Source organism: Peromyscus leucopus, chromosome 2 (assembly GCF_004664715.2).
Source record: "Peromyscus leucopus breed LL Stock chromosome 2, UCI_PerLeu_2.1, whole genome shotgun sequence".
In the NCBI taxonomy this organism is placed as follows: Eukaryota; Metazoa; Chordata; class Mammalia; order Rodentia; family Cricetidae; genus Peromyscus; species Peromyscus leucopus.
Window position 1 is genome coordinate 130,355,257 of NC_051064.1, and position 14,329 is coordinate 130,369,585.

At 50.5% G+C, this 14,329-nt stretch overlaps 1 protein-coding gene across 2 annotated transcripts; it reads right to left on the reverse strand.

Annotated features, from left to right (window-relative positions):
• Nucleotides 1-2,480: 2,480 nt before the first annotated feature.
• Nucleotides 2,481-4,290, reverse strand: Fam167b (family with sequence similarity 167 member B). 2 transcript variants are annotated; one of them, XM_028887665.2, is made up of 2 exons: nucleotides 3,798-4,290; nucleotides 2,481-2,901 (listed from the first exon to the last, which is right to left on the reverse strand). In XM_028887665.2, the coding sequence occupies exons 1-2, from the start codon at nucleotides 4,050-4,052 to the stop codon at nucleotides 2,674-2,676; spliced, it is 483 nt and encodes a 160-aa protein (XP_028743498.1). In that variant the 5' UTR covers nucleotides 4,053-4,290; the 3' UTR covers nucleotides 2,481-2,673. The 2 variants fall into 2 exon arrangements, with proteins under 2 accessions (XP_028743498.1, XP_028743497.1); XM_028887664.2 differs by having other exon boundaries at nucleotides 2,481-2,904; nucleotides 3,798-4,287.
• Between the last annotated feature and the right edge of the window lie 10,039 nt (nucleotides 4,291-14,329).

Here is a 14,329-nt window from a genome sequence, read left to right on the forward strand (position 1 = left end):
GACATCTCTGGGTCAGCCCCTACTCATACTGAGGGTGGCATTTAGAGGGGGGGCGTTGAGGGGAGGTCCATGTGTGATGCCAAGGGTCTATAATCCCAGCACTCTGGAGGTGGGGGCAGTAGTGGCTATACACAGAGTTTGAGGCCAGCCTGAACCACATGAGTCCCTGTCTCAAAACAACAACAACAATAGTAATAATAATAAAAAACCAAGGAGAGTTTTGTTTTGTTTTAATGGAGGGTCTTATTGTGTAACTCTAACTGGCTTGGAACTTACTATGTAGACCAGACCAGTGTGTCCTTGAATTCACAGAGATCACCGGCCTCTGCCTCCCCACTGTAAAGGAGTGGGTCATTATACCTGGCAAGAAAGGATGTTGGATGGAGCCCTACCTTCCTGTCCTCCATGATACACCCAGCAAAGAGATCCAAAGGGAGCCTCTGCCCCCCTGAGCTACACGTTCAGCTCTCAGGGAAGGGAAATCGTGCCACAGTCACGCTGTGCAAGAACTCGGTGGCCTTTAATTTAGTCTGACAGCCAAAGGCATCTCTGTTCAGAGTTGAAGCCTAGACAATAACTCTGTGAAATGGTTGGTGACAGGGTTGCATGTATCACAGTAAAAACAGCAACCACAGTCGCTGACAGAGCAGTGTCCATGTCATCTCGGGGCACAGGACAACAGTTGTGTTAGAGTCACAGGGCAGGCCTCCTACAGGAGGGACACACGGACATCCCACGTCCTTAAGACTAGAGTGACAGGCTGGGACGTGGGGGCGCACAGCTTTAGTCCCAGCATTTGAGAGGCAGAGGCAGGCGGATCTCTGTGAGTTCCAGGCCAGCCTGGGCTACCAAGTGAGTTCCAGGACAGCCAGGACTACATGAAGAAACCCTGTCTCAATATCTAGATAGATAGATAGATAGATAGGTTGATAGATGATTAATTGAAGACTATAGTAACAGGCAGAAGGCAGGACAACAGAGCTAAAGATCATAACTGGAGTAGAGGCAAGGCCACACCCCTACCATAACAGAAGACAGAGCAAGCGTATTGCCCAGGCAACAGACATCCTGGTGCCCGCAGGAGGTAAGAGCTTTACAGCAAGCAGCAGGCAGGACAAAAATGGGGACAGTGCCCATCCTAGGCAGAGGGCCAGGTCACCAGTGACAGGAGGAACCCCCGACGGCCCCTGCCAGGCCCAAGACTGGGTCCTGACCTCACTGGAAGGAAAGTGTAAATGTGTCACCTCCTGGGCTAGGCTGAGGGAGCAGGTGGGGGAGGGGAGCCCACAGAGCATTGTTGGGGTTTGTGAGGCGGAAGCTGAAGCAGTATGCACCTTCACTGCAGAGGGAAGGGGGGACAGGAAATGGGGGTGGGGGGGAGGGAGGAAGCCTGAGTTGGAAAGTCAGACAAAGAGAATAACGCAGAAACAAAGACACAGAAGAAGAAGAAAAAAAAAACCTCCCCAGTGACGGAGCTAACAGATGTGCTCTCCGGACCTGGTGCAGGGCCCAGCTCCCCTCACTGAGAACCTTAGCGTTTCACAGCTCACCTCAGCTCCGTGTCTGGGGGAATGGTACTGAGAAGCAAGGGCATTCCAAAGTAAGGCCTACCTAGCTGCCTGTGGAGTAAGAAGCAGCAGCTTATTTTTATTTATTTTTGGATTCTTGTTTGTTTCTTTGTTATTTTGTTTTATTGAGAGAGGGTTTCTCTGTGTAGCCTTGGCTGTCCTGGAACTCACTCTATCGTCCAGGCTGGTCTCAAACTCAGAGATCCGTCTGCCCCCTGCCTCCAGAGTGCTGGGATTAAAGGCGTGTGCCACCACCAATGCCCTCCTGGCTATTTTGGGATTTTTTAAAGACAGGGTCTCTCTAGGTAGCCCTGGCTGGCCTGGAACTCACTATGTAGATCAGGATGACCTTAAACTCATAGAGATCCTCCTGTCTCTGCCTCCTGAGTGCTGAGATTAAAGGCACATTATACTGGTTTGATCTCCCCATGGTCTAATAGAGAAGGGTGATTGCTTTTGAATACAGAACTCTCAGATTCTACATCCTCCTAACCCTCAATTTACCTAAACCACCTGCCATGAGAGTGACGTGGATTTTAAGTTTAGGGTCTAGAGAGGTGACTGGGTAGTCAAGAGCACTTCCTCTTCCAGAGGACCTGGGTTCAGTTCCTTGCATCCACATCAAGCACCTCACAATTGCCTTTAACTCCAGTGCCAGCTACTCCAATAATCCTCTTCTGGCCTCTCTGGGCACACACACACAAAACTAAAAAAATGCAATAAATCTTTATAATTTTTCCTCACTTCTGATTTGATAAGGTGGAGAAACAGAGCTGGAGCTATTGGGGAGACAGGGTGCCATCTACCCTCTGCAGAGTCTGTCTCCTGTTGTTAAGTCCCTGGTCCCAGTGGCCCAGGGTAAAGACGCAACAATCGCCCTCAGCCTCAGTGAAGGACGCAGAAGAACTTTGATGGGATGCAGTGGATTTTATTAAGAAATTTGGGGTCCTGAGCTCCCTCTTTTCCCCTCACCCTGGGGCTTTGTGCTTTCCGAATGAATTCAACTTTCAGAAAGCTAAGCGTGCCCTCTCCCCCAGCAGATGCCGGAGCCTCCGGGGGCACCTCTTCCTTCTCCCCAGCTAGTCCAGGAGACACCCAAGTGCCCTCAGCAGAGGGTGAAGCGTCTGGCGCTGATGTTCATGCGCGTGAGTCCCAGATGCCGCAGCGGCGGGGCCAGAGCCAGGCCAGTCCCGGACTCCAGCTCCAGCTCCAGCTCCGCCTCATCCAGCAGCTCCTGGTGCAGGTGACAGGCTTGGTCCACTTTCAGTCGGTGCAGCTGGGCCCGCAACCTCAGCAGCTGCCCGGCTAGCTGCCGGTCCTGAGCACGCATCTCCTGCTGTGACCAAGAGGGGGCATAAGTGTGCTGGACCAGCCTCCAGCCTCACCAGCCATTGTTCCCTTTCTGTGAACACTCTGCCTAGAACAGCCCACAAAGCCCCTTCTCACCTAATTTCATCCTTCTCCATCTCTCAGATCTTGTTCCAGACTGGTGGTTCCCAGACCAAGCCAAGGACCCATTAGTATGCAAATACAGATATCTGTTCTGCTGTATTTGCACGTTGGGTTGACAGCCCATATAAGAGTTAAAACTCTTCCCTCCTAAGAATCTACCTGACGCCGGAAGGTGGTAGCACACGCCTTTAATCCCAGCACTTGGGAGGCAGAGCCAGGCGAATCTTTGTGAGTTCGAGCCTGGTCTACAAAGTGAGATCCAGGACAGGCTCCAAAGCTACACAGAGAAACCCTGTCTCGAGAAAAAAAAAAAAAAAAAAAGAATCTACCTGACAACACAGAGTCGACTTTTTCCTTGGTTGTCTCTTCTCTCTACGTCAGTGTTCTCAACCTTCCTAACACTGTGACCCTTTAATACAGTTCCTTATGTTGTGGTACCCCCCACCCCAAGCAAAAATTATTTTTCGTTGCTACTACGTAACTAATTTTGCTAGTGTTATGAATCATAATGCCAATATCTGGTATACAAACTCGTTCGACCCCCACAAACAGGTCGCGACCCACAGGTTGAGAACCCCTGCTCTAATCTTTTAGTGCAGAGTTGACTCTACAAATAACACACGACTGAATTCCTGGCTCCTCTGTGCTAGGGCACAGCAGTGAGGAACTGCTTTGGAGAGTGGTCTGTTCTCACCTCCTCCCAACTCCACAGACTTGGGTCTTTAAGAAGTCTGGCTCAAAGACCCTGTGCAAGCCCGTCTCTCTCAATGGACTCACCAGCTCCCTTCTGAGCCACTGAAGCGCAGAATCCATGGAGTCAAAGCCACAGATGGCTCCAGGTCTCTCCGGCTCAGGTCTGGCTTGGACTCTGCACCAGGCCCGGCTCTGGACCCTGGCAGTCCACTCCAGGTATGAGGGTCGTCGGGTCTGCAGCCGAAGCTTGGCGGTCAGTGCCTTCACGGAGTCTAAGCTCTCCTCCTCATCTTCCTCATCCTCGCCCACGGCCTGGAACTTCAGTGGCTCGAGGGACATGGCAGGTCTGTGGAGGTCAATGGGGCAGTGAGGGAAAGACCTCAGGAGAGGTGGAAGAGGCTGACAGAGAAGAGTGTGCCAGGAATGTGAGGTGGAGAATGCAGATGGTGCGTAAGAGAGGCTAAGTGTGCCAGGGTGAGTGAGCAGATGGGTGTGTGAGGCTAAGTGTGCAAGGGATGGAATTTTCCTGGCTCGCTAACTGGGAGCCACGTGATGCCCATCCGGCTGGGGGCAGGAGGAACCTTTCGGATGAATTTTATTGTCTTTGCCCAGAATCAGGTTCCCGGTTCCCAGAAAGGAAGTTGCAGCAGGATAAGAAAAGCATCATCCACAGCCGACTTGGCCCTCCTCCCAAGACCCAAGTCAAGGGAGTCAAGAGGGAGAGGAGGTTGACTAGCTCCCTGCTCTCTGTTCTGCCAGCTCTTCGGCAAGGGAGTGGGGTCCAGCTGCCTAGCCTGGGAGTCAGGAGCCCTGGACACTGGGGCTGCCTAGCCTGGGAGTCGGGAGCCCTGGACGCTGGGGCTGCCTAGCCTGGGAGTCGGGAGCCCTGGACGCTGGGGCTGCCTAGCTGGAGTCAGGAGCCCTGGACGCTGGGGCTGCCTAGCCTGGGAGTCGGGAGCCCTGGACGCTGGGGCTGCCTAGCCTGGGCGTCAGGAGCCCTGGACGCTGGGGCTGCCTTGATGGGACTTTGGATAACTCACTGACTTCTCTGAGCCCCTGTTGGGACAGGTCCGTGATTCCAAGCTTGACTCTAAGGAGCCTTAGGTTCTGTTGGCAATCACTGAAAAGCTTCTGGCAGCTGAAGGAGCTGCCCAGAGCTGAAGGGCAGCGCTGTAGATGGCTGTCTGCCTCCCTGCCGTTCACAGGGTTTCATTCAACCTCTCCCTCTCCCGCCCCTTCTCCCTGTTCCCCTCATATCTCAAATGTAGCCATGGCTGGCCTAGAGCTCACGATATAGACCATGAGGGCCTTCAAATCACAGAACTTCTCCTGCCTCTGCCTCCCGAGTGCTGGGACCGAGGCATGGGCCTCCACGGCAGCCACAGTGCTGCCCAGTTCTCTTTAGTTCTTTGTGTGTCTGTCAGCAATGAGAGCTGGGCTGGGGTTCCACTCAGTAAAACCCTTCCTAGCTTGCTCAAGGCTCTGGGTTTGCAGCAGCAGTTAGAGAGAGAGAGAGAGAGAGAGAGAGAGAGAGAGAGAGAAGAGAGAGAGAGAGAGAGAGAGAGAGAGGCAATGCCAGGCATGGTAACAGCATACGTGGATTTTGCCAGTTTGTATATTCTCCAGTGCTCCTGTATATACTTACAGGACAATAACTAACCAACTAAAAACCTAATGAAGACATGCATGGTGAACAGCCATGCATATCCAGCATAAAAAAAATGACATACTAAATGCATTTTTTTTTTTTTTTTTTTTTTTTTTTTTTTTAATCCAGCATTTCTTGGAGGTAAGACAGAAACTCATTCTCAGCTACATGGTGGATTTGAACTCAGCTTGGAATACATGAGACCATTACTCAAAAACAAAACAAAGCAAGAAGGAGAAGAGGTGGTTGTGGTGCACACCTTTAATCCCAGCACCCCGGTGGCAGAGGCAGGTTGATCTCTGTGAGTTTGAGGCCAGCCTGGGTTACAGAGTGAGTTGCAGGAAGCCAGGGCTACACAGAGAAACACTGTCTTGAAAAAGATTTAAAATAATAAATATGTAATTTGTAAATTTTCCCAAATAAACAAGGAAGCAGCACCTAGGTCAAATAATGCTTATCATTTCAGGGGAACTTCCTGGCTCGACATTTCTCACATTCCTCACCATGGGATAACTTTTTTTTTCCCCAAACGAACACACACATACACAATTTTTGTTTTTTGTTTTTGTTTGTTTTTTTTTTTTTTTTTTTTTTTTTGACAGGGTTTCTATGTGTAGTCCTGGATATCCTGGAACTCACTCTGTAGACCAGGCTGGCCCCAAACTCTCAGAGATCTGCCTATCTCTGCTGGGATCAAAGGTGTGCACCACTACTGCCCAGCAATTCCTTTCTTTTCTTTCTTTTTCTCCTTTTTTGTTTGTTTTTTGAGACAGGGTTTCTCTGTGTAGCTTTGTGCCTTTCCTGGAACTTACTTGGTAGCTCAGGCTGGCCTCAAACTCACAGAGATCCGCCTGGCTCTGCCTCCCCAGTGCTGGATTAAAGGCGTGCGCCACCACCGCCTGGCAATTCTTTTCTTTTTTAAGCAGGATCTCACCCTAAACTGACCCAGAACTTATTCTGTAGCACAAACTGACTTCAAACTCACAGGGATCCTCCTGCCTCTGCCTCTAAATGCTAGGATTACATTTGTGACCCACCACACCTGGCACTCCTTGCATTTCTTCCCCTCCCCCACCCAATTGCTGGTGCAAACCCAGAGGCTTGAGCTTTTTGCTAGGTGTGAGGGACCCAAAACTGCTTGACCACACAGCTGCCATGACAGGCTTAGAGGCCCAGACACAGCTTCTGTGACAGGCTTACTGACAGGCAACACTCATCCAGGAAAAGCCATAAGCTAACACCACCCAGGGATCCAGCCAGGGATGAGCCAGCATCTAAGGGGAAGTACTAGACATTCCAAAATGTTCCAACTCTTGGATAAGATAAGATCACCAGACGTCCCTGAACTTAGCACACATCTATTTCCCTTTTACAGATACCCCTAGACAAATGTCAGTCAATCAGGGTCCCGAACCCTAGAAATCCCCTCACCCCAACCTCTGTTATGATAAAAACCCTACCCCGCCTAGGGTCAGGGCTCTCTTCTGTAACTGCTGGGTCAGACAGAGAGTCCAAGCTCTGAGCTTGAAAATAAAGGCTCTTTGCTCTTATGTATGGGATTCGGTCTCCGAGGTGGTCTTTTGGGGGTCCCTGCGATCTGGGCATAACTCTGGGAAGGGCTTTACTGAGCGGCACCCCTGTCCTACTCTCATTTCTGACTACATAAGCGGGTTTTGCCATTTTGTCTACTTTCCAGAGCTCCTACAACTCTGGTGTGTGTCAGAGTCACCTGGGGGAAAATTCGTGTACTAAAACAGATGGCTTCCCCTTCTCCAGTTTCAGATTCGGTATGAGTATGCAGGGCGGAGACTAATCTGCATGTCTATCAAATCCCCAATCTTGAAGCTTTTGCGGGTCTGGAATTTCATAGCCTGTTCTCTTCTGGGTTTTGGTTTTCACAGGGTCTCACTGTGCAGCCAAGGCTGACCTCAAGCTCTGTGAGCCTCATAAGCGTTGGCCATATAGGTGTGAGGCACCCAACCCAGCTGCACCCGGTACTGTTGCGCATGGCCGCTCCAGCTGTGTTTATGTTCCGGGTAAGCAGCTGGGCTGGCTCCCCAGTCCTCCCATAACTCTCTCTTACTCTCTTTCCTCCCTCCGTTTGCTCCTCTTCTTCCGTCTCACAGTCCCCTTTCTATCGTCACATCCTATGTATGTGTGTGAGTTTAAATCTAGACCCCACATACTACGAGAAAACACACAACATTTGTCTCGGTATGGATCATTTCACTTAACTGTATGATCTCCAGTTCCATCAGTTTTCCTGAAAACGTTGTAATTTCATTTTCTTTATCACTGAATAAAACCCTATCATGCATATGTACCATACTTTCTTCATCTGCTTGTCTGGTGATGAACTCTAGGATGATTCCAGACCTTGACGACAGTAACAAATGCAACAATAAACATTATTGTATGAAATGAGGAGATGGCTGCTCCAAGGTAGAGTTGAGGGTTAGGTCTTGATTGTGGCTATGAGGGAGAGAACAGCCAGAGGCATCCGGAAGAGCCCAGAGCAGGGAGAAAAAGTAGTGACCTGAACATGGCCAGCAGAACGGCCTGGGCTATGATGGGGGAGGGGAGGGGAGGAGCCCCAGAGAGCACATGGCGGAAATGGCAGGGTTGTATAGGAATGAAAGCTGTGGGGAGAGAACCCGTGAACTGGAGAAGGTGGAGAGCGGGCTGAGAAGAGCTGAGAAGAGGCAGAATGCCAGCCTGGACTCTGTAACAGGGATTTTCTATGCTGAGAGGGCCCGGAGGCCAGCATGAATTTTGGTATGCTAAGAGGTACCACAGTTAGCCATTACTTTTGGACCTGACAATTATGTGTGTAGGGAGAGGCATGGATGTGCAGGTGTCTCCCTTATCTGCTGACTTAGAACCTCAGGTTTTTTTTTGTTGTTGTCGTTTTTGTTTTGTTTTCCGAGACAGAGCTTCTCTGTGTTATTTTGGTGCCTGTCCTGAACCTTGCTCTGTAGACCAGGCTGGCCTGGAACTCAAAGAGATCTGCCTGGCTCTACTTCCCAAGTACTGGGATTAAAGGCATGTGCCACCACCACCCGGCTAAACTTTTTTTTTTTAATGTTTTTCAAGATAGGGTCTCTGGCTGTCCTGGAACTTGTGCTGTAGACCAGGCTGGCCTCAAATTCAGAGATCTCCTGGCTCTGCCTTCTGAGTGCTGGGATTAAAGGCATGCTCCACCACCGCCTGGCTATAATTTTTTACTTTACGTGTGTGGGTATGTTGCCTGTATTGCTTATTTACCACATGTATACCTGGTGCCCAGAGACCAGAAGAGGATATTGGATTTCCTGGAATTGGCATTACATATAAATAGTTGTGAGCTGCCTTGAGGGTGTTAAGAATTGAACCCAGTTTTAATCCTAGCATTTGGGAGGCAGAGGCAGGTGGATCTCCTAGTTCAAGGCCAGCCTGGTCTGCATAGTGAGTTCCAGGACAGCCCAGGCTACATAGTGAGACCCTATCTAAAACAACAACAACAAATAACAACAAGAATTGAACCCAAGAGCTGGAGAGATGGCTCAGAGGTTAAGAGCACTGGCTGCTCTTCCAGAGGTCCTGAGTTCAATTCCCAACAACTACAAGGTGCCTCACAATCATCTATAATGGGATCGGACGCCCTCTTCTGGTATAAAGGTGTGCATGCAGATAGAGCACTCATTCATTAAATACATAAATAAACCTAAAAAAATAGAATTGAACCTAGATTCTCTGGAAGAGCAGCGAACAGTCTTAACTGCTGAGCCATCTCTCCAGCTCCCACTTTATGTAAGGAGCCTCCATAGCCATTTCCACAGTGGCTACACCAGCTCACATTTCCACCTGCTCCTGCCGCGGATACGGTGTTCTCTTTCTCCGCAGCCTCACCAGCATTTACTGGTATCTTCTCTCCCTCTCTTTTTCTTTTTTTAAAAATTTATTTTTATCTTATGCATATGAGTGTTTTGCCTACATGAAATGTATGCACACCACATGTGTGCAGTGTTGAAGGAGGCCAGAAGAGGGCTTCAGATCCCCTGAAACTGTAGCTACAGGAGGTAATTAGGTAGGCCCCAAGTGGGTGCTGGGAATTCAACCCAGATCCTCTGCAGGAGCAACAAACGCCCTTAACTGCTGATCCTTCTCTCTAGACCCTATTGTTATTTTCTGGATGATAGCCAGTCCGGGGTGAGATGGAATCTCATTGTATTTGAGAGTGGTGTGTGTGTTTGTTAATGTCAGATGAGGGTGTCTTCAATGTCTGCCATTATTTTTTGCAGACCACAGACATACCAGGATTAGGGGATGATAACGTTCAAACCAGAGGCCTGACACAGAAGGTATTCCACCTTTATTTTTTGAAACAGGGTCTGACTGACCAATGGGCTGCAAGGCTGACTGTTTTGCCCTTTAGTGCTGGGTTTACCTGTTCTGAACTCAGGCGGCCATGCTCAGCAGAAGTGACTCCACTCACTGAGTCACCTCTACCAGGGTCTCAACGTACTTTTGTTTTGTTTTTCAAAACAGGGTTTCTCTGTGTAGCCTTGGCTGTCCTGGAACTTGCTCTGTAGAACAGGCTGGCTTCAGACTCAGAGATCCGCCTGCCTCTGCCTCTGGAGTGCTGGGTTTGAAGGCATGCGCCACCACCGCCCGGCTCAGCTCAATGTATTTTTAACTTGAATTTCCCTAATGGTCAAAGATGTTGAGCACCTCAAATATTTATGGGCCATTTGTATATTTTCCTCTGAGACCTGTCTAATCAATTCATTAGTGCACTCATTCATTAGATGATTTTGTGTGTTCTGTTATTATCCTTGTTCTCTAGACTTAGCATCACAAGTATATCAGTAAGAATTTAAGAAATATTAAAAAGGGAACCAGAGAGATGGATGGTTCAGTCCTTAAGAGAAATTGTCACTCTCACACAGGACCCAAGTTTGAGTCCCAGCACCCACATGGTGGCTCATAATCTCTCAACTCCAGTTCCAGGGCATTCAATACCCCTCTGTGGTCACCAGGCAAACACGGTTGCCCAGACACACATTTCGGCAAAACACTCATAAACGTAAAATAAATTTACAAAATATTAAAAGTGGGTGCATGGATGAACGGATGAATGGGTCCTCTAGCAAATGGGTTGAGTTTCCTATTGTAGTTACCAACTGAAGCATGTACTCGCTGACTGGAACCCCGTGAGCATAGCGTCCTCTTGGGTCCCCATATGAAAAACACGGCTCAGTTCACACTCAGTGAAAAGGATGGAGTTCTTCATGCCCCGACACAGCAGAATTGATTTGTGGGGGTGGCCCACAGGCAGGACTCCCAGCTGTGGAGGGGGAGGGCGCCAGCTACACCGCTGTTTGCTTTTAAGGTGGACAAAGGGATTTCCCCCTCTAACCCAAGCTTCAAACCTGTGGGAGGAAGAAGGCAGTTCCCAGTTAACACACCCACATTTTCCAGCCCACCGGCTAGGGTACAGGGAACGAATGGTTATTTTTTTTTTCTTTTTAAGTCATCAAGGGTGCCAGCACCCCAGGACTTAAAAAAACCATTTGGGAACTTCTGGAGACAGGCACAGAGGTAAGAGCTTTAGACAAGATCTTCACCAGGTCACCACCGATCACGAAACTTAGATTTCCTTCATGGACTCTGGAGGGCGGTCCTAAGAAAACCTGAGAACCTGGGACTAGGAGAAAATGCCTGTGGAACTGTGTGGTCCTTTCAGGAAGGGCCCTTGTCTGTGTCTCCAGCTGCCCAGCCTGTCCCTACCAGAGTCTTTGGAGCTGGGACCCCGGGTCGCGCTGATCTGAACGCGGCTGAGCCCAAGCCAAACTCCGAGCTCCGAGGCACCACCTGCTGCTGTCGCCAAGGCCCCAGTCGAATTTGAATCTGTGGTTGCCTTTGTTGATTCCATCGAGAAAGGATGAGCGAAGGCAGGGGCATGCCCCAAATTGAGACCCGGGAGAAGACAGGGAGAAGGGACTGCGCAGGCGGAGATGGCGCCCTCCTACACAGCCCGATCCGTGCAGCTGGATCAGTCCATGCCAGCGTTCCGGTGTTTTAGGTGACCCCGGCACCACCACCCCACGGTGTAAGGACCCGAGGATGCTGCAGCTGAACACCTGGGCGTGAAGACACGCTGGTCTCCGGGTCTATCCCGGTGTCCGGGGACATCCTTGAGGCGCAGACTCTATCCATGGGTATTTAAGGGAGTTTTTAAAAGGGGTACTGTGCAAAGGGCTCTGTATGCACTGTTATTCGAGGGCACAAGCAAGCAGGGAGGCTTGGGGGGAGGGGCTTGGGACTCAGCAGGAACTGAAGTAATGACCGAGACCATCGTGACTTTCCCGACAGCCCCTTCCTCAGGTTTCCCTCCTTGGAATCAACCTCCATTTCCTTTCTCTTCTTCTCAAGGTCCCAATGGCCTGAGATTGGGTGAGCCTGGCACTTCCGTTCTCGATAAGCGGGTAGCAGCTCGCAAGGTGCGAGCGGTCTTGGGGGTCTCGGATGAGGAAGGGAAGGACAGAGCATTCGGTAAGGTGCCCTAGACCTGGCTTTTGACTCTCCCGGAATGCATTTCGACTGAGGTGAGGCTTCTGAGCGCTGCCTAGGCTGCTTTCCAGCCCTCAGTCACCTTGGTGCTGCCCGCAGACCACTGCCCAGTTTCCAGTCCCTAGACCTTTATTATTGGCCCTTCTTAACCCTTGCTTGACGAATTCCTGCTTGACCATGTCCACGTTGTCCCCGTCTCCCCCCAACCCCTCTTGAAAATCTGTCCCTTTGTCAACCCAGGGCAGATGCTTGGTCTCTCCACTGCGTCCTTTCCCATCCCCACAACCCTTCCTTACATATGCTCTTTCCAGTCTGCACGGCTATCCTTTGCCAGGGCCTCTGTGTAGACTGACCTAAGGCCTCCCTGATCCCTGTCCTTCAAGCCAGGCCAGGGCCCTGTCCTCAGGTTCTACATCTCTAGCCAGCCTGCTTAGAGCTCTTGCTGGTGGAGCTCGGGGTCCAGGGCTTCATCATGGACACGTGGTTGGCCTAGGTGTAAGGATAAAAAAGAGAAAGTTGAAGTGGGTACCTTTGGTGGGCCTGCCAAGGTATGCCACTATGGAAACATGCCAGGCAATGGTGCAAGAGGCTTATTGGGGGAGGGGGAGGCAGAAAGGCCGTGTCAGAGTGGGATGTGAGAGAGGCAGACAGACAAACAGAGAACAGGGAAGAGTCAAGAGGAAGAGGCAAGAGAGCAAGCTGTGCCTGGCGGGTGCTTTTAAGCGGTGCACACACTCACAGCGGTCAGTGGATAGGCACCTGGCGACAGGTGATGACGTAACTGCTTTGGCGGCAGAGGCCCGCTGCTGTCACAGCAGAAACTAACAGTAGGCACTCATCATGCCGGAATAAACTGGTGTGGATACTGAGGCCGAGACTGCCTATCCTGTCTGGAAGTGGTCTTTACTGCAAGACCCCTCATGGATGAATGAGGATGGAGGAAGGGCCTACCAGCGTGCTCTTGCCCACTTCCAAACCCTGTACACCCCACCTCTGCATGGAGAGAAAAAAGCATCTTCATGCTCAACTGAAATTGGTCTTCTGTCACACACACACCCTCTGAATGCCTGGCCTGACAAGACGTGTGCTTGCTTCCTGTCTTCAGGTCATCTCGGTGCCAAGCAAAGGTCCTGAAGGAGGTTTTGGGCTTGGAGGAGAGTAAACTGCGTTCTTATCCAACACACAGAACTCTCTTTATTCACCTATTTATCCCTCACTGAGCCCAGCAGCTGCCATGGTGGGCAGCCCCGTAGGACAGAGGCTGAGGGGGGAGATGAGGCTTAGCACAGAGACACTTTCTCTTTTTGATTTTTCCAGACAAGGTTTCTCTGTGTAGCTTTGCGCCTTTCCTGGAATTCGCTTTGTAGACCAGGCTGGCCTCGAACTCACAGAGATCCGCCTGCCTCTGCCTCCCGAGTGCTGGGATTAAAGGCGTGCGCACCACCACTGCCCGGCCAGAGACACCTTCCTGTTACCATTTGAAAGACGTTTCTAAGGGAATGGAGTGATTTCTAGGACCCAGAGAAGGTAGCTCAGAGGATGAAGGGTGTCATCAAGGGGAATGACAAGCAGGCGCAGGACAGAGGGAGCCTGGCTTTCGCCCTGTTTGGAGCTGCATGTGACTCTGGGTGGTAGGGCAAGTGAGGATAAAGGCAGGAAAAAACACAGCAAAGGTGTTGAAAGGTCTTCACCGTGAGCGTAAGCTTTGTCCTGAAGACAGAGGAAGTCACTGAGGGTGACTGAAAGCCCTAGAAGTCACTGGTGACCTTGAGCAGAACACTTCCTGGAAGGTAGGAGCAGATGCTCATCCCAAGGACTTTGTTCCTCTTAGCAGATTGGGCATTTTCAGGGCATTCCATGTCCCCTGAAAGCAATGTACCCCTCCCCCAAAAAATAGATCATCCCAAGGCCCTGGGTGTTTTTCATCAGAATGAGGTGTCCCCAAGGAAACTGAGTTATTCCCATCACAGCAGGGGTTCCATGTCTCAATAGACTGGGTTCTCCAGGTGTGCTTCTGGGAGGGCTGTCTCTCTCTTTGGGATGGATACTTGATCTGTTCATGGGCTGGGCTCCCCCCGAACCTGAGCCAGGGAAGAGATGACAAGATAGTTTTCATTTGACTAGGATGTTTAGGATGTGACCCCTCCAGGAGGCTCTTGTGTGCCCTGTGGAGGTTAGAGACACAGAGCAGCACACAGAAAGCTGTCTTACTTGACTAAAATGTGTGAAGGAGGCACCAAGTGCCATCTGCCTAGCAGCCTAGAGCATAGAGAGAAGGTTCCTACCTTATGAGATTTAGGGTTGGGCGTGGCTCTCAGCCCTGGCCCAAACACACACACATATTTATTTATAAAGGTATAGTCTAGAACTCAGTCTATTTTATTTCTGACCTGAACACCCGGGCAGGGAAGACTCC

Excerpts from the sequence above, each read along its gene's own strand:
- Fam167b (XM_028887664.2), bottom strand. The coding sequence starts at position 4,052 with ATGTCCCTCGAGCCACTGAAGTTCCAGGCCGTGGGCGAGGATGAGGAA. Across the intron at positions 2,905-3,797 it reads AGTGGCTCAGAAGGGAGCTG|CAGGAGATGCGTGCTCAGGA; the intron begins GTGAGTCCATTG and ends TCTTGGTCACAG.